This window comes from Megascapheus bottae, chromosome 17 (genome assembly GCF_031878675.1).
Source record: "Megascapheus bottae isolate mThoBot1 chromosome 17, mThoBot2.hap1, whole genome shotgun sequence".
Lineage (NCBI taxonomy): Eukaryota > Metazoa > Chordata > Mammalia > Rodentia > Geomyidae > Megascapheus > Megascapheus bottae.
Window position 1 is genome coordinate 24,658,871 of NC_143525.1, and position 19,965 is coordinate 24,678,835.

Below are 19,965 nucleotides of genomic sequence, written 5' to 3' on the forward strand. Positions count from 1 at the left end.
GGCGATAGCAGCAGCAGCCCAAGATGGCGGAGCTGCAGCTGGACCCGGCGATGGCGGGGCTGGGAGGGGGCGGTGGGAGCGGGGCAGGAGACGGGAGCGGCCTGGGTCGAGGACCCCCCAGCCCTCGCCCGGCGGGGCCCACGCCCCGCGGGCACAGCCGCCAACCCGCGGCCATCGCGCAGCCCCTGGAGCCGGGGCCGGGACCCCCCGAGCGGGCCGGGGGCGGCGGCGCGGCCCGCTGGGTCCGGCTGAACGTGGGCGGCACCTACTTCGTGACCACCCGACAGACCCTGGGCCGGGAGCCCAAGTCCTTCCTCTGCCGCCTCTGCTGCCAGGAGGACCCGGAACTGGACTCGGATAAGGTGCGCCCCGCCCTCGGGCGCGCCCCCGGCCCTGCCGACCCCCTCCTCTCTCCTGCCTCGCCGCCGGACCGACCCTCAGGCCGCGCCCCTCTCCCCTCCGCGCCCCTTCCCCACCCTCCGCTGGCACCGGGCTCCCAGGCCCCCCCCACCTGCCCCCGTCCTCAGGCACGCCCCGGCTTTCCGCCTGACCCCTCCCTGTCCACCCAGGGGTCCACCCCATCCGTACCCCTCTCCCTAGTTCTCTGCCCCACGTCCCCAGCTTTCCAGAACTGCATGAATGAATTTTTACCCCCTGGTTTTCTTCAGCCCCTCAACCGCCGGTACCAGATGCATCCAGAACTGGGTCAGGGTGAGGCGAAGGCATCTTTGTAGCTATCTCTCAGACTTCCTCTTGAACCCCTATGCAAAGTTGAGTTAAAGCCTGAGTCAGTTAACGGCTTCCACGACGTGCTTCTTACGAAGGAAGTCAGCTTTCCCGAAGTTCTGGTCCCGGGACCTGTATGTGGTAGCAGCCAGTGTTTAGGTCTGTATTTGAGATCAAATGCGTCCTTCGGAAAAAAAAGATTACATTTGCCAGGGACACATATAAGCTGACCTACCAAGAGCCGGGGAAAATGAAGACCTGGGAATGCCATTGGGCTGGATACATGGTTAATAACCAAAAGATTGAGAGGTGAAAAGACAAACCATTTTCACTTTGAATTTCTTCTCACCTTGTGCAGGTTTATCTTTAGTTCTCAGTTTAAAGGCACTGGCCACATCTTCACCTTATATCCTAGAATAGCAAGCATCCTGATGGTTACCTTACAACTGAGCCAGGGCTGCATAAACATTTGTCAATTCCATCTGTTCCTCTCTTAATAGATATTATCAAAGCCAGGTGCTGGTGGTGCATACTTGTAATCCTAGGTAGTCAGAACCTGAGATCTGAAGCTCACTGGTTTGAAGCCAACTGGAGCAGGAATGTCTGTGAGATTCTTATCCCCAGTTAATCAAAAAGCTGAAAGTGGATGTGTGGCTCAAATGGTAGAACACACACACACACAGATTCCAAAGCCCATGATGATAAAAGAATTATTTTTGTAAACTCTAGATCTTCCTTATGTCTCTATAAGCCAGTTTCTTCATGTTCCTTTTACTGTAAAGATGAGTAGGATTAAAGCTGCTCAGAGCCAAGTCCTGGCAGCACCACGCTTCCTCTGGGCACAGAGCTAGGATGTGTGAGATTACAGCTGGCAGTGCAGACTCCCACTGGCCTTGAACTCAAGGAGGATTGCCAACGGAACAAAGATGTTCTTAGAACTAGGAATGTGGTCCAGCGGCAATGGAAAAAGATTATCTGAAGCACAGGTTTAAAACACACAGTCGTGGCATTTTCTTCCTTCTCCTAGCCTGTATCCAGTGACCACAGAAATGTTGGTAATTATCCAAGCAAAGATTGTAGAAATTCAAGCCAGTAAATAATCTCTGGATGACTATGCATCTGACACCTGACCTGAAATGATCTTAAAGCACAAGATGGCAGAAAGCTAACTTCTGGCCAAGAGTTTGAATCAGCAATGTGTAATAAAACTTACCTTGCGGGGCGGGGGGTTGGGAGGATAAGGGTATGTGTGGTATAGACAGACATGTGTGTACATGCTAGTACTGAGGCTCAGACTCAGGGCCTGGACACTATCCCTTAGCTTTTCCACTCAAGGCTAGAGCTCTGCCACTTGAACCACACTTTACTTCAGGCTTTTTGGTGGCTAATTAGAGATAAGAGTTTCACAGACTTTCTTGCCTGGGTAGACTGAACTTTGCTCCCACATCTCAGCGTCCTGGGTAGCTAGAATTACAGGCATAAGCCACCAGCACACGAGTTTAAAGATTTTTGGTTTTTTCTTCTTTTTTGAGACAGGGTCTCACTATGTAGCCTAGACTGGCCACCTGACAAACCATTTGTCACCTGAAAAATTATCTTCCAGCCTCAGCCTCCCTGAGTACTGGCTTTATACCCTTGTGCTATCACACCAGCCTTGGAATGAATTGTCACGGGGCACTGACAAAGCTGAGAACAGTACTCAGTTCAAAAATGCTCCTGAAAGCTTCACAGTGACACCCCTGTGCTTGGTTAACAGGATGAGACTGGAGCTTATCTGATTGACAGAGACCCCACCTACTTTGGTCCTATCCTGAACTACCTCCGTCATGGGAAACTCATCATCACTAAGGAGTTGGCAGAAGAAGGTAAGAACCATTTGCACTGGGCATTTTCAAAAGTCAGGTCAATTAAAGCTATTTCACAAACTTGAGTTTAATTTGAAGTTTTACAGGCTCCTGTTCAGATGGGTCATATAGGTTTATGAAAATGAGCAGGAAGCTGCCAGTTACCTAGGCTTGTCCTAAGAGAATTGCATTGAAGAAAGACCCACTGGGCCAACTCAGCTTCCTCACTGAGAAGGAAGGTGAGTAGCTCAGCTTTGTGGATAGCTTTAGGAGTTTTCTTCAAACCTACACAAGTGTCACCAGCTTTACTTACATCTGTTTATGTGCTGGTGGTGAATGGTTATTGCCTGAAGCACTACTCTCTGACATTCAGTTATTTATGTTTTCAATTTTAGTTTGAATCTGCAGCTAAAAAAAAAAAAGATAAAGGCTTGGCCTCATTTCTTTTTAAGACTCTGGTCTCATGCTTCCCTGTACATTTTTGCAGTTGACCTAATTCATTCTCCAGGACATTGTCAAGTGTATTATTGGTTTATAGGATGTTTAGGCTGTAAGTGGGTCTGGTCCTCTTTCTAAAGGCTTGGCTTGGTGTCCCTGGAGGCCTTCAGTTGAAAATCGGGGCCTTTCCTTAAATCCAGGACACCCTGAGTGATAGCTCTAAGCAAAAACTCATACAATGCCTGTCCTCGTTAGTGAAATAAACAACTCTTATTTCATCTGGTAAAAGAATTGCTGTCTCTTCTTCCCTCTCTCCCTCTCCCCCTCTCCCCCTCTCTCTCTTTTCCCCTCTTTCCTTCTCTCCCTTTCTCCCTCTCTCCCCCCTTCTCCCTCCCCCCACCTCTCTCCGCTTCCTCTCTGCCCCCTTCCCCTCTCTCTCTTGCCCTCTCACTCCTGCTCTCGCTCTCTCTTTAAAAAAACAAAAACAGCCCAGCCAGCTATATTTATAGCTGTTTGGGAGGGGAGGTCTGGTGGTCTGGAGGATTGCAGTTTGAGTCCAGACAGACAGAAACGTTTTTTTTTTTTTTGTGGGTTATATGGCTTGGACTCTGGGCCAGGGCGCCGTCCCAGAGCTCTTCAGCTCAAGGCTACTGTCCTGCCCCTTTAGTCACAGTGCCACTTCTGGTTTTCTAGTGGTTAATTGGCTCACACAAACGTTCTTGAGACTCAGTCTCAAGCAGTGAACAGGTTTGGTGGTGTGTACCAGCAATCCCTTGCTCCAGGAGAAGGAAGCATCATGGTTGAGTACAGTGGCACATGACTTCATCTCCAGTGATACTCAGAGGCACAAGCTGAGGGACCGAAGCCCAGGCTAGCCCAGGCATAGGCTAGTTCGTCCATAAAGGGAGACTGTACCCTGAAAATAACAAACAACAAACAGGAAAAGAGACTGGAAGTGTGGCTCACTCAGTTACAGCACCTGCCTAACACCTTCAGACTCTGAGTTCAAACACTTCAAATTCATACAAAAGTAATGGCAAGGCCAAATGTGGTAGCTAACACCTGTAATCCTAACTACCTGTAATCCTAGCTACTCAGGAGGCTGAGATCTGAGGATCAAGGTTCAAAGCCAGCCCAACCACAAAAGGATCTGAGACTCTTTATCTCCAGTTAACCTCTAGAAAACGGGAAGTGGGGCTTGGTTCAAGGGTAGGGCAGTAGCCTTGAGCTGAAGAGCTCAGGGACGGACAGTGCCCCGGCTAAGTTCAGGCCCCATGACCCACATACACACACAAAAAAAAGTAATGGCAATAGTATAATAAATTCCATGCACCTACCACAGAGGTAACTTCTCTAAGTTTTTAATAAACACCACTGTTAAGAAATAACTTTTAGCTTGGAGAAAAGGGCAAGACAGGGCAAAAAACCTCCTCCCTTCACCATCTTCTGTCACATCTATGTTACCAATTTTCTGTTATCTCTTCCTTCCTCCCCTCCATCCCTCCATAGATTTTATCTCGTAACTGAGAATAGTTTGCAGACTTCATTCCTGAATATTTTTATTTGTATCCCCTCAAAAGATATTTTGGTGTAACCCTGTTATCAAACAGCTCAAGAAATTATTAAATAATTTTCTATATCTTTATTCCAGTTTTTTTTTTGTTTTATTTTGCTTTGTTTTGTTTTGCCAGACCTGGGGCTTGAACTCAGTGCCTGAGCACTATCCTTGGGCATTTTTTGTTCAAGGCTAGCACACTGCCACTTGAGCCACAGTACCACTTCCATCTTTTTCTGTGTATGTGGTACCGAGGAATGGAACCCAGGGTTTTGTGCGTGCTAGGCAAGTACTCTACCACTAGGCCAAGCTCCTGGCCCTTTATTCCAGTTTTGTCAGGTCCTACTAATGACTTTTTTTTTTAAATTTTTTTCATGGGGGCTTAAACTCAGGATCTAGGCCCTGTCCCTGAGCTGTTCTGCTCAAGACTAGCTGTCTACCACTTTGAGCTACTGTACCACTTCAAGCTTTCTGGTAGTTGATTGGAGATAAAAATCTGACAGTTTTTCTGCCCAGGCTAGCTTTGAACTGCACTCCTCAGATCTCAGCCTCTTGAGTAGCTAGGATTACAGGCATGAGCCTCCAGAACCTGGCAGTAGTACCCTACTGGCAGCAGTATTTTTCCTGGTACAGGTCATTCATCCCATGGTTGACCTCATGAGGCCTTTGATTGTGTTTAGCATGGGAATCCTTCAGTGATTTATTGCCTTAAAATTATCTCTTAGCCAGGCACCTGTGACCCAGGCCTGTGATCATAGCTACTCAAGAGGCTGAGATCTAAGGATCGCTGTTCATAGCCAGCCCAGCACGAAAGTCTGTGAGATTCTTATCTCCAATTAACTCCAGAAAACTGGAAGTGGTGCTGTGGCTCAAGTGGTAGAGCACTAACCTTGAGCTGAAAAGCTCAGGGAATGTGTCCAGGCCCAGAGTTCAAGCCCCATGACCAGCAAAAAAAAATATTTTTAATAAAAATAAAAAATAAAGGCCAGGCATGGTGGCTCATACCTGTAATCCTAGCTACTCAAGAGGATGAGATCTGAGGATCACAGTTCAAAGCCAGCCCAGGCACTAAAAAGTCTGTGAGAATATCTCCAATTAATCACCAATTAAACACTGGGGCTCAAGGGGTAGGGTAGTAGCCTTAAGCAGAGGAGCTCAGAGACAACACCCAGGCCCAGAGTTTAAGTCTCAGAACATCCCCTCAACACACACAAAAAATCTTACCTATTTTGTATGTGGGTCCATCTAGGGCCTTGTGCATATTAGGTAAGTCACATCCCCAGCCCTGATTGCTGAAATAACAAGTGTCCTATTAAATTTGATCCATATGACTACATCCATATACCTGTCTGCTGGTCCTTTTTAGGGCAAACTGGATAAAAATTGCAAGCTCAGGAGGTGTCCAGTGTGACTCACTCCAGGAACCATATGGGAAAGGTACCCACAGCTCATGGGCATGAGCCAGGAGGAAACAGTGAGCAGAGCAAACCAAACCCTGTGCCCAGCGGGGATCTAGATGTGTGCTTAAAAACAAGGCTTTTAGGCAGCGTCTTACTGCTGGTCTCTTGGTAAAGTCACAAGCGTCTCACTGCAGTCCCATCCTCGTTCTAGGTGTGCTGGAAGAAGCCGAGTTTTACAATATTGCATCTCTTGTGCGGCTGGTCAAGGAAAGGATACGAGACAATGAGAACAGAACTTCACAGGTAAGGGAATATATCGCCAGTGCCTCTCTCTGTCTGTCTGTCTGTCTAGGCATGATTTGAAAAGGATGCTTTTCCACTCCGATCTAGAGGTCTGGGTAGAACTCTGTCGGTTCACTGGACAGATGGAACATTCTCAGAGTTGTTTAGAACTAGGAAATGGAGAAATAACAAAGCTGAGCATCCCTGTGTCTCTAAGAGGAGCTTGCCAGTGCTCGCCACATGGCAGAAGGAGGGAGTCAGGGGCCCGTTAAGTGCCAGGCCCATTCTTCCTACAGAGTGTCTCCTGCTGTGAATTGTGCTGCTGAAAAAATAATACCAGGATTCTTTTCTGTTATGATGTCTGGGTTTTTACATTAACTCAGTTCGCTGTAGCAGCAGAAATGACACTGAATTGCCCACCAATGTTAAAGGAGAGATGATAGGATAGACTTGGCTTATTTTACATGTCATACAGCATATATTTTAATTGCCATACTATCAACTGCTGAACACTTTTATTATTATTTTTTTGTGCCAGTCTTGGGTCTTGAATTAAGGGCCTAGGTGCTAGCCCTGAGCTTTTATACCCAAAGCTGGTGCTCTACCACTTGAACCACAGCTGCTCTACCTTCTTGATGATTAATTGGAGATAAGAGTCTCACATACTTTTCTGCTAGGCAGGCTTTGAGATGTAATCCTCAGACCTTAGCCTTCTGATGAGCTAGCCACTGGTGCCTGGCACACTTTTTTTTTTTTTTTTTTTGCCAGTCCTGGGCTTGAGCTCAGGGCCTGAGCACTGTCCTTGGACTTTCTCAAAACTAGAGCTCTACCCCTTGAGCCTCAGCACCACTTCCGGCTTTTTTCTATGTATGTGGTACTGAGGAATTGAACCCTGGCCTTTGTGCATGCTAGCCAAGCACTCTACCACTAGGCCAAACTCCCAGCCCCGAATTTTTTTTTTTTTGCCAGTCCTGGGGCTTGAGCTCAGGACCTGGGCACTGTCCTTGGGCTTTTTCCTGACCCTAGCACACTCTTTTTTTTAAGGAACTAGAGTAATCTAAGAGCCTCATACCCTGCTACATGACCCATACCTCATAAAAACTGATGTTCATAGATGAACATGTAGAAACATGAACTAGGCTCACCAGGGTCTTACATTTCCACAGCATATTTTACTGCTGTAAACATTTAATGCTTTTGACATTTTGGAAATATAGCTTATGTCTCAGTTTTCCATATTCGAAAAACCTTGATTGCTTCTTAGACATTTTGATGTTGCCATGAGTTGCACATTTGAAACCATTTAAATTATGGAACCTGAGCATCAGTTAATTCCTTGAGAGCATTATTGTAAGGTTTCTATTTGATCACAGCAATTCACTTAATTAGTTCTCTAGTTTCTAAAGCCTCATGGACTCAGACCCAGTTGGAAGCTTTTTTGTTCTAGGAATGTCAAGATCTTTTTGATGTTAATTGGTTTTTCCATCTGTCCTTTTCAATGAGTGAAACTCTGTGGAATGGATTTGATTTTGTTCAAAGAATGTCTTTTCCTCTTATCACTGGTCATTCTAAGATGAAGTTGGCTTTGTTTGGGTTTTCAAAGATGACCTCTTTGGGCTGGGAGTTTGGCCTAGTGGTTAAAGTGCTTGCCTAGCATGCATGAAGACCCGGGTTCGATTCCTCAGTACCACATACATAGAAAAAAGCCAGAAATGGTGCTGAGGCTCAAGGGCTAGAGCTCTAGCCTTGAGAAAGTCCAAGGACAGTGCTCAGGCCCTGAGCTCAAGCCCACGACTGGCAAAAAAAAAAAAAAAAAAACATGACCTCTTTGACGTGTTTGAAGTTGCCCAAAGCCCAAAATGTAGAGGTGGTAACCCACCTTGATTATGATGTCTGCTTATCTCTTAATGGCTGACACCACTCCAGCTACTTTGCTGTCTCCATTTATACCTTCTGCAAGTACTTCTCAGAACAAAGAAAAAGCAGGCATTATAGCAACTCTCGATGCCACAGGCCATTGTGATAGACTAAATCTTGTACTATGACTTTTGGTTATTTCCCAAGTGTGTGATAGAACCACTGAAAACTTCAGAGGAATTGTCCTTTTATTTTTTAGGCTTTTTTTTTTCGTTGGTCGTGGGACTTCCAGTTTTCTGGTGATTAATTGGAGATAAGAGTATATAAGAGTCTCACAGACTTTTGAGATTTTTTTTTTTTTGCCAGTCCTGGGCCTTGAACTCAGGGCCTGGACACTGTCCTTGGGCTTTCTCAAGGCTAGAGCTCTACCACTTAAGCCACAGCACCCATTTCTAGCTTTTTTTTTCTATGTATGTGGTGCCAAGGAATCAAACCCAGGTCTTCATGCATACGAGGCAAACACTCTACCACTAGGCTAAACTCCTAGCCCCTCACAGACTTTTTAGCGCCCATACTGGCTTTGATCTCACATCTCAGCCTCCTGAGTAGCTAGGATTATAGGCGTGAGTCACCACTCCTGGCTAACTAGGTCTCACTTAACTCATAATCCTCCTTCATCAGCCTCCTGAGTGTTGACATTACAGGCAGATACCACCATATCTACCAAGGTACTCTTATTAGAAAATTCCTAAGCTTTGAAGAGCTCTACTTGCATTGAGGCAAATCTAATATTTACATTTTATTATACTATACCTCTGTATCAGGAATACTAATGTTTAATCCTGAGGCAGAGGTACAAGTATCTTGGATATTTGTGCATGGTATGATTCCTCTTTGATAAATTTAACATATTGACAAGTTATTCCTATTATCACTCATATTAGTGTAGACAAAAGTCAATATATGGTATATACTTAAACATATAAATCAGATATAAACTACTTGGCAAAAGAATGTGACTTTTTCATGCAAATTAACTGGGGAAATGATAAAGTCTGAGTTCGTTAGCAGGATTTGCACATATGTAATTCATCCTTCCAAAGTTCAGAATTATTTTGCCCACTGATCTCTGCTCTTGGGCTCTGGGCTGAGTGTCCACTGGAAAGCTTCGATGCGGATTGTGAAGAAGGCATTGGGCAAGCAGAGCACACATTGCAGTGTGTCCCCACCGTTGCTCTTCTCGGCCATGTGCTTGTTGTAGGGCCCCGTGAAGCACGTGTACCGGGTCCTGCAGTGTCAGGAAGAGGAGCTCACACAGATGGTCTCCACCATGTCTGACGGCTGGAAATTTGAGCAGGTAAACTTCTCAAAGAGCAGAAGCCCCAGCCAGGACCTCATCTTGGGGGCTCCGCAGTCACCAGCCAGTCAGTACCCTGGGAGGGATGGGAAGAGAGAGCCACTTGTGTGCACCACTCATGGGGCAGCATGGGACAGCTCAGGAGAGACTACCGGCCCCCAGCTGTGCATCCAGAGTTTGAACTTGACTGTGCTCTGGAATCAGCAAAGCTCCTCTGGGCCCGGAAACCCTCCCTTTGCTTTTCCTTTCCACAGAGTGATTCCTTTCAAAAGTGTTTTGTTGACATGTTCTAGAATGAGTCCCTGAAGAACGATTGGACAAGCCCTGGGGAGAAATTTTTGAATTCAGATATGTATACCAGTCACTGAAAACCTGTACTAGGAGGGTCAGCAAGATCCAGTTTGTGGTCCCCTCCCATCATTCTCTCTGTCAGAACCACGCCACTGAGGCTGGGCTTTGCCCTTTTGTTCCACTAGGTGGCAGGATTGTTCCTCTTGTGAAACTGAGGGACTGTATGGATTCCGCCCATTGCTGTGTAGAGTTGGAGAGGCCAGCTGAACTGCCACCATAAACTCACCTTTAACAATAAAAGTTGGAGTTTGTGGAGATTACTATTAGGTGACAGTTCACATGCCACCGGTGTCTGTCCTCAGCCAGTGCTGGACTCTCCGTCACCCGCCCTCTGCGGCAGTCCTGCCCCTGTGCCAGCAAAACTGCCCAGAGTTGACTGTCTTCCACCCTAGAAGCATTTTCCCTGATGCAGCCTTAAACAGAGTATGCTGAGAATGGGACCCAGGGCCTCAGGTGAGCTGGAGAGGCACATGCTCTGCGGCTGCGTGGCACCCAGCTCTTACGTTGTCTTCCTGTGTGGAGAACATCCTGAGGAGCCATGTCTTTATGGCATGGCTAAGTTTGAGCTTGGGGATTGATGAGATACCCCCCTACCCAGTCGTGGAGCAGGGGGTAAGGGAACCTCTCTAATCATATAGCTGGGGTCTTTCAACGTGAGGTCCCAACTTCTCCCTCTGTGTGTATTTCTTTTTTCTTTTTTTTTTTTGGACATGGGGGCTTGAACTCAGCTTGAGTGCTGTCCTTGAACTCTTCAGCTCAAGGCTACCGCTCTACTCCTGGGCCTGGGTATTATCCCTGAGCTCTTCAGCTCAAGGCTACTGCCCTACCCTTGAGCCAAGCCCCACTTCCTGTTTTCTAGAGGTTCATTGGAGATAACAGTCTCAGGTCCTTTTGTGCCTGAGCTGGCTTTGAACCTTGATCCTCAGATCTCAGCCTCCTAAGTAACTAGGATTACAAGCGTGAGCCACTGCGCCCAGCTAGAACTCAATTCTGAATTTAGTTCTCCAAAAGAGGTAAAAGTACCAGCAGCATATACCATTTGGTAGTTCACATAGAACCTTCCAGGTCCTTGTGCTGCAGTCTCATTTTCTCAGACTGAGCCAGTTCTATTTAGGCTGAACCAGGTATCCATAATCATTTGCAGAGACACTGTATTTCCCCTCACACCTGCAGTGGGAGCAAGATTGAGTACGCTTGCTGCTGCTCTGTGATGTCAAAGCTTGGGTAAGGATAAGGGAGAGGTGCTTGCTCTGCTTTCTTCTTGGGGAAGCCTCACTCTTGGTATCCTGATGAGCAATGGAGGCCCCGTTATTCCCCTGCCAGACAGAAAACTATCTGGTTCAGTTAGGAGGAGTGCAATTTGTGAGGCGCTTTAGTACTTAAAGACCGCTGTTTACATGGTTGCTCTCTCTTGTTAGCTAATCAGCATTGGCTCCTCCTATAACTATGGAAACGAGGACCAGGCAGAATTCCTCTGCGTCGTCTCCAGAGAACTAAATAATTCTACCAACGGCATTGTCATAGAGCCAAGTGAAAAGGCAAAGGTAAGAAACAAAGAGCCAGGCATGGTGGCACACTCCTGAGGAACAGCCTGGACCATATAGTCCTTATCTCAGGGAGGGGAGGGGGAGTATGTTGTTTGTGTTTAGAGCAGCCTGCTGTGCGCTTCCCTTGTGTGCCAGGGCTTATAGAGCAACCACTGGGGTTTACCAGGGTCATTTCTGCAGCCTCTTCTCAACTCAGAGCAAAAGAAAGGCCCCATCACTGAGAGAAGGAAAAAGGATCACTGTTGTTCTTTTCACAGCCTTAGGGGAGAGGTCTTACTGAAGTTGTCTTAGGCTGTTACCTTCTCCTCCACTGTGTCCCACAGTGAACTGTCCATGAGTGATCACCTTGGCCTGGTCCTGTAGGGTGAGAAAGCAAGTCCAGCAGCGCAGACCTCAGGCCCTGCTATATTTAGCAAGCAGGCCTCTGCATCAAGCCCTCAGTATAGAGGGGGCCACAGATGCCAGTGGAAGCAATCATTTTTATGACTAATTTCTTATTTAATATTTATTTATTGGCAGTACTGACTGGTATTTGAATACAGGACTTCCCACATAGAACTCTGCCAGCCCTTTTTGCATTGTTTTTCTGTTGTTGTTTTTTATTTGCGTGTTTGCTTTGTTTGCTTAAACTCAGTGTCTTGTGCTCTTTCTTGGCTTTTCCACTCAAGGCTGGTGCTCTTGCTCTTGAGCCATACCTCTACTTCAGCATTACTTACTTTTGAGATAACAGTTTTGCTCTATGCCCAGGCCAGCCTGGTCTGTGATCCTCCTATTTGTGCTTTCTAAGATCATTAGAACAACAGGTGGATACCACTGTACCCAACCATTAATTGACATGGGATCTCATTCACTTTTTTTTTTTTTTTTTTGCCAATCCTGGGACTTCAACTTAGAGCATGGGCAGTATTCCTGAGCTTGCTTTTGCTCAAGGCTAGCACTCTACCACTTGAGCTACAGTAGCACTGAATTGAACCCAGGGCTTCATGCATGCCAGGCAAGCACTCTACTACTAAGCCACACTCCCAGTCTCCTCATTCACTTTTTTATTTTTTTCTTTTTTGCCCAAACTGGCCACATACCATGATTCCTCCAGTGTCTGCCTCCCAAGTATCTAGGATCACAGGCTTAAGCCTCAATACCCAGGTTTCATGATGGATTTCTAGCTTAATTCCACTGAAATTCAATAATCTGCTATGGTTTTTGGTTTTTTTGTTTTTTGTTTTTTGTTTTTTTGCCAGTCCTGGCCTTGAGCTCAGGGCCTGAGCACTGTCCTTGGACTTTCTCAAGGCTAGAGCTCTACCACTTGAGCCTCAGCACCACTTCCGGCTTATTTCTATGTATGTGGTACCTAGAGGAATCGAACCCGGGTCTTTGTGCATGCGAGGCAAGCACTCTACCACTAGGCCAAACTCCTAGCCCTCCCTCAGATTTCTTAAAGCACTTCCTTTTTTTTCAGTAGCGTTAGGGAGGGAACCAGCACCTGGCTCTGCTGTCATGGTATGCCCTCAGCTCGTGTGGTTCTTCCTTTCCCTCAGCCTTCTCTCTCATCTTCTCCTTCCAGATTCTTCAGGAGAGGGGGTCTCGGATGTAAACTGAGAGCTGAAAATTTCAGAATCCTGAAGGGAAAGAGTGAGCTAGCAGAGCAGTTCTGTGACATGAAATCTTACACCTGTACAGTAACCAAGCTACTGCGAAGCACAGCCGAGCCTGGCCCCTGGTGGAAATGTGTTCTGGTCGGAATCAAAGGATCCCCCACCCACTGAAGGCAGATGCACCTTTGGCCGCAGACGAGCTTTCCAGAAACCTGCTTTTGTTTTCTTAGCCAATGTATGACAGACCTTTACAACAACATGTGGGCTGGGTCCCCAGTTGGAGCCTTTCAGGGATCTGAAGGAAGGAGATGAAGGCCAGCTCCTTGGAAATGGCCTAGAATGCTAAAGAAGCTAGAGCAAGGAACAGCGCGGCATCCTGAGCGGAGCCAGGTCTCCTGGGGTAGAACTGGATGTTGGCAGTGGCTTCGGACCCTCCCTTAGGCGCCCACAGAGGTGCAGATGTAGAGCTCTAGCTTCAGTGTGCCAAACTGAGTGTGAGGGGCAGATGGAGTTGCTGGAAGGCCCACTCTCCTCTAAAGACAGCCTCCAAAGCAGGGGTGGGAGGGTTGTGGCCACTGTGCCCCTTAGAAATTTTTGCCTTGGGTGCCCCTGGTAGCTGGGCCCCATGTGACTTGCCTGTTCCCACCGGTGGGTTTGAGGTGGTGGCATCCTGAACCATGTTGGATAGAGCCAGGCAGTGGGCATGGCTGCTTCTTACCCCATCGACCATTGTCCAGCATTGGTTTTGTAAACTGGACCAAAGAGAGGACTTGTGCGCCGACCCTCTGGTGGCTTGGTCTGAGGAAGGCTGTTGGTGTGGAAGTGGTCAAATGTGTCTTCTTGTAGCTAAAAGTCCTGTTTCGTGATTGTCCCCTAGAATGCCCTGGCTGAAGGGCAGCACTGCGCATCTCCTAGTTTCCAGTCTTGCTGAACCTGCCCTGGTGGCTGTGCTGGCCTTACCTGGGGGCTGCTTGGCAGGTGGTTCCTGAGTGCCTATCTGGCCAGTGTGCCACAAAGCCCTGGGCTGGAACTACAGAGCTGGTCAGCGTGTCCCCAAGATTCCTTGTCCTTGTGAGTGGTTGTGGAAGGCAGGGCCAGAGACACTGCCATTTCTTCTGGACAGCTTTGAGCCAAATGGCACATGTGGAGCGGGGGAAGGGCCTCAAGAAAGACCATCTGTAAAAGCTGGCTCTGGCCTGGCACTGCCCTCAGTGCCCAGGTTCTCTGCACGCCAACTCCTAGCCAAGTTAACTTTTCTTGCACTTTCTCACTTTGTCCTTTCTGTGTGTCTGTAGAGTAGCATAGAAATGTGTGTTTGCACGTGTGTGCCATCCCAGTGTGGGTACACAAGCATTTGTGCAGGTACAGCATTAGATGAGCTTCCTGCTGCAGGAATCCCTAACCACCTCTTCTGTAGGGTTGCAGGCATCTGTCCAGGCCTATCTTGGAAAATAAGCCGAGGTATAGTGGAGGAAGTAGAGATACAAGAAGAGTTGCTCTGTCTAACCAGGACAGAGGACTTTGGGGCTTTGTGCCCTTCGCGCTGGTATAGGCCTTTGTTCCTCCACTTTCCTGGATCCTGCCTAATGGCAACAAGCCACCAGGGCACCGCCAGGCCAGTGCCTCTGACCCCATCCCCAGTTCTACCACCAAGTTCAGCAAGAAGGGGAAAGAAGGCTGGAGGGCAGACAGCAGAGGCCTCACAGATGCACCATTACTTCATTTAACTTTCTAGAGTTCTACAGAGTGTTGCTGAACATCAAGCTGGTCTCTCGGAGAAAAAACATATCACCGATACTTCCAGTCTTCTAGAGAACTGTGACAAGTTTCCATCCCTACCACAGCCCTGTGTCAGTCAAGTCCCATGGTCTGGGATCTGGGGGAGACTCAGTTCTAAGATTTCTGAGGAGTGTTTTCACCCAGGCCCATCGAGCTATGCTGCTGAAAGCCCTCTTCAGAAGAGAATGCGGCAACTCACCATGGACGGATGTTTGCCCCCGGGGATTGCCAAGTGGGAGTATCTTCCCTCCTTTTTCTCTGCCCACGCCTGGGCCTGGGTGATGCTGATGGGCCCAGAAATGCTGCTGTCTCTTCTCTCCTCAGAACCTGGTCATTGACTTGCCCGTGGGCCCAGCCTCTTCTAACGTGACTTCATCTGCGCACAACCCATTGTGCAGTTACTCTCGGGGGTCCGCCAGGTGTGGGGGCGGGAGTGAGACTGAGGGAATAAGGCTGAAGGGGCATTCCCACCCTCCAAAATGGCCTTGACCCCTTTGGGACCATGCCTGTTACTCTTGGGCGCCCTTGTTACTGTTCATGTGTCTGAACAAAGTTTGAAATGCTGTGACTTTTTTTTTTTTGTCAATAAAGACATGAAACAAATATGAGTCCTGTGCCTCGGGTATGTTTACCACACAGCTGGCTCCCAGCTTCCACTGTCCTTCCTCTGCTCTTTGCCCAGGCTGGGCAGGGGGTAGCCTTGCCCCTGTCTGCAAACTTCCTCACAGAGGCTTCATTATTGCTGCTGCTGCCCAAGATATGTTGTCCTCCTTCCTTCTACTTTACTGAATTTGAGAGGCCCAGAAAGTACTGAGGGACAGAAGGCAGGGACAGATGGGCTGTCCACATGGAGCTGGGATGACCAAGGAAGGGCAGGAAAGAAGCAAGGTAACCAGGTACTGTTTGCTCTGCATGGAATATGAGTAAGAAAAATCACATGCCTGTAACCCCGACACTCTGGCAGGAAGAAGGAGTTACTATTCCAGTACCTTGCACACATACAGTTAGCAAATGAAGGGGCAAAACATTCTTTTATAATGGCTGTTTTCGTGGGGGGTGGGGAGTGAGAGAAATTGAGGGAGGAGTAACACTCCAAAAAGAAGTGCATTCATTGAATAATCCCTTTGTTAATCACCTTTAAAGTTGAAAGTAAAATGCCCATGTTTCTCCATTGAAGTGAACTGCTGACCAACACATATTTGAAAAGAAAGAACTTGGATGGTGAACTTGACTCTGAAGGTGGAAAAGAATGTGACTAGCCGGAGTAAGAAGGCCTGGACACACTGTCCTCTAGAATTGCTCAGGACTGATGCCTGCATCCCAGGGCTCAAGAACATGGATGCTTACCTGCAGCCAGGTGCTCCACACATCTGGATATGCTGACCCTGAAGTCCCAGGGCTGAGTCTCCAAGTCCTACAGTAGACCAACCAGAGAGAGGAGAGGCAGCCAGGCTTTTATCACAGCCAAAGAGGAGTGCAGAACCCAAGCAGAGTGGCAATGAAGAGACTGCTGAACCTCAGACCAGCAGATAAAGGGGTATTAGGAGGAGGAGCTTGGAGTGATGGGCAGGTGAGGACTAGGAAAATGGAATGGATGTGGTTTAGCTTGAGATAGTAGATTGAGTCAAGGAGGGGGGAGGGCTGTCACTGAGACAATGGTCTAGTTGTGTCACCATGACTACAGACTTAGTGCTTCTTTAGCTATTTCTGATTGCATTCTCACAGCCTATGGCCCCTTGCCTGATAAGAAAAAGCAGTAGCCCTCAAGTTCTGAAATTTGAACCACATTTAGTCACCACAGCAACCTCCTGAGTTCTTTTCACTCACATGTTTGAGATGAAGAAACCTGGATAAAATGGGAGGTGATTTGCCTGGTGTCACATAGCTACTTGGGTGCATATGTCCTTTTTTTTTCTTGTTATTATAACAAAATCCTTTGGGCTGGGTGACAAAAGGTTTATTTAACTCACAGTTTTGGTGGCTGATAGTCTGGAGAGTATAGCCACTACTTCTGGTGAGGGCACATTGGCTGCCTCACACCCCGGCAGATGGCATGATGATGAGAGAATTCACATGGGGAGACAAGTCAGAATTGGGGAGAAAGTCTCAAAACTCTAAAAATTTGAAATGATATTTAGGTTTGAACTCAGAACTACAGAACTACGCTTCTCCAATACAGTGACAGGAAAATGCATCATAATCCAACGGCTACTCCAATTTTAAGTAATGTTCGAGAAATCACCAACTATTCAGGAGGTTGAGATCTGAGGATCAAAGTTCAAAGCCAGCCTGGGCACTCTAGAAAACAGGAAGTGGGGCTATGGCTCCAGGGGTAGGGCAGAAGTCTTGAGCTGAAGAGCTCAGGTATAGCAACCAGATCCAGAGTTCAAGTCCCATGACCCACAAAAAAAAAAAATAACAAAATAACTTTAAAGAACTTGCACCAGTACTACTAAGACTTTCTTTTTGTTGTTGTTATTGTTAGTCATGGGGCTTGGCCACTTCTGGTTTTCTAGTGATTAATTGGAGATACACTAGCCTCAAGGAAAGCCCAAGGACAGTGCCCAGTCCCTGAAATAGTGCCCAGTCCCTGAATTCAGTCCCCAGAATTGGCAAAAAAAAAAATGTTATAAGATGATGTACAGAGAGGTTACAGTTATGTAAGTTAGATAAAGAGTTCTTGCCTGGCATGCTCGAAGACCCAGGTCCGATTCCTTGGCACCACATACATAGAAAAAAGCCAGAAGTGATGTTGAGGCTCAAGTGGTAGAGTTTTAACCCTGAGAAAATCCAAGGACAGTGCTTAGGCCCTGAGCTTAAGCCCAGGACTGGCAAAAAAAAAAGTATCTTAGCCAGCTGCCATTGGCTCACACCTGTAATCCTACCTACTCAGGAAAACTGAGATCTGAGGATCATGATTCAAAGCCAACTCAAAAACTATTATCTCCAATTAACTACCAGAAAATTGAAAATGGCTCTGTAGCTCAAAACTCAGGGACAGTGCCCAGGCCCTGAGTTCAAGCCCCATAATTGCCAAAAAGAATAGTATATTTCTTGTTGGATCCTACCTACTCAGGAAGCTGAGATCTGAGGATCATGGTTTAAAGACAGTCCAGGTAGGAAAGTCCACCGATTATTTATTTATTTATTTTTGCCAGTCTTAGGGCATGAACTCAGGGCCTGAGTGATGTCCTTGGGCTTTCTCAAGGTTAGAGCAATACCACGAGTCACAGCCCCATTTCCAGCTTTTTCTATGTATGTGGTACTGAGGAATTGAACCCCGGGTCTTCCTGCATGCTAGGCAAGCACTCTACCATTAGGCCAGACTCCCAGCCCAAGTCCATGAGATTCTTATCATCAATTAACCACCATAACACTGAAAGTGGCATTATCACAAACTAGTAAAGCACTAGTCTTGAGCAAAAAACAACGAACAACAACAACAACAAAAAAAAACATGTGACTCCTCAGTTTTCCCCTCTCATTCCCATCACCAATCTCATTCTAAGAAGTCAGTATTATACTCATCTCCAAACCAGACTAGGATACAACAACAAAAGAGAATTATAGACCAATCTCTTTGATAAACATAGACATAAGAATTTTCAATAAAATAGTTCCAAGTAAAATTCATCAGTACATTAAAAAGATCATAAACTATGGCAAGTTGGTTTCATCCCCAGAATGCAAGGATGGTTCAACATATGGAAATCAATGTGATACAATATACAAACAAAGGACAAGCATCACACGATTATCTCAACTGATGAAGAAGCCTTTGACAAAATTTAATTCAATATCACTTTCCAAAATAAGTTATATGGAATCAGGAATGTAAGAAATACATCTGGGGGCCGGGAGTTTGGCCTAGTAGTAGAGTGCTTGCCAAGCATGCACAAAGATCCAGGTTCAAATCTTCAGTACCACAAACACAGAAAAAAGCCGGAAGTGGTGCTGAGGCTCAAGTGCTAGAGCTCTAGCCTTGAGAAAGTCTAAGGACAGTGCTCAGGTCCTGAGCTCAGGCCAAGGACTGGCAAAACAAAACAAAAAAAAAAGAAATATATCTGATAAAACATAATAAAAAGCCAAGTAACAAGCCAAGTTCATACTAAATGAGGAAAAAAAACTGTAATAATACTCTCTAAGGTGAACAAAACAAAGGTCTCCACTTTCTCTATTCTTATTCAGTGTGTTACTAGAATTCCTAGTCAGAGCAAGGAGAAAAAATAAATATATGAATAAATAATAGTCAAGTAGGGAACCAGTACATATGCACAATGCATGCACATAGATAACACCCAACTCCAAAGATTTTCCTTTCTTGCTGGACTCTCTTCACTGAATTCCACACTTGTACATCCAGTGTCTCCATGGATTCTCACTTGAGCCTCAATGCCACTTCCAACTTTTTTCTGAGTAGTTGATTGGACATAAGGGTCTCCTGGACTTTCCTACCTGGGCTGGCTTTGGACCACAACCCTCAGATCTCCACCTCATGAGTATCTAAGATTACAGCCATAAGTCACTGATACCCAGCCTCCATGAATCTTAATCACACAGCATAAACTAACACATCTGAAATGAAACACTTCTAATTCAGCAAGTGTATCCTCCACATTCTTTTACTTCTCATGCATCCATATGTAAGCAATGCATAGCAAATCCTGTCAATTCTCTTCATTATTTTTGTGCCAGCACTAGGGCATGAACTCAGGCCTGGGTGCTTTCTTTTGTCCCCTCAAAGCTGGCATTCTAACACTTGAGCCACACCTCCACTTTGACTTGGAGATAAGAGTCCCACAGACTTGTCTATGCTATCTTCAAACTGCAATCCTCACATCTCATCCTCCTGACTAGAAGGATGGCAGAACTACCAGAACTGGCTCCTGTCAACTCTCTTTAAAGCAAATGTATACTTTAATCGTTTCTCACCTTCTCTGCCTGTAGTCTTAGCAAGTGTGGGAGGTGAACAAGAAAATGGCATTAGCCAAGGAGTTTCAGGGCAACTTAAACAATATAATAAGACCTTGTTTCAAAAAAAAACAAGGGGGCAGGAGTTTGGCCTAATGGTAGAGTGCTTGTCTAGCATGCACGAAGACCCAGGTTCAATTCCTCAGTACCACATACACAGAAAAAACTGGAAGTGGTGCTCTGTGGCTCAAGTGACAGAGTGTTGGCCTTGAGAAAGCTGAAGGACAGTGATCAGGCCCTGAATTCAAGCCCCAAGACTGGCAAAA

The 19,965-nt window shown here is 46.6% G+C and overlaps 1 protein-coding gene across 1 annotated transcript; it reads left to right on the plus strand.

Moving 5' to 3' along the window:
* The first annotated feature begins 23 nt into the window (after positions 1-23).
* Positions 24-15,336, plus strand: Kctd2 (potassium channel tetramerization domain containing 2). Its single transcript, XM_090350250.1, has 6 exons — positions 24-362; positions 2,483-2,591; positions 6,175-6,266; positions 9,364-9,459; positions 11,229-11,354; positions 12,919-15,336. Exons 1-6 carry the CDS (start codon positions 24-26, stop codon positions 12,946-12,948), a joined length of 792 nt encoding a protein of 263 aa, XP_090206376.1. The 3' UTR covers positions 12,949-15,336.
* The last annotated feature ends 4,629 nt before the right edge of the window (positions 15,337-19,965 follow it).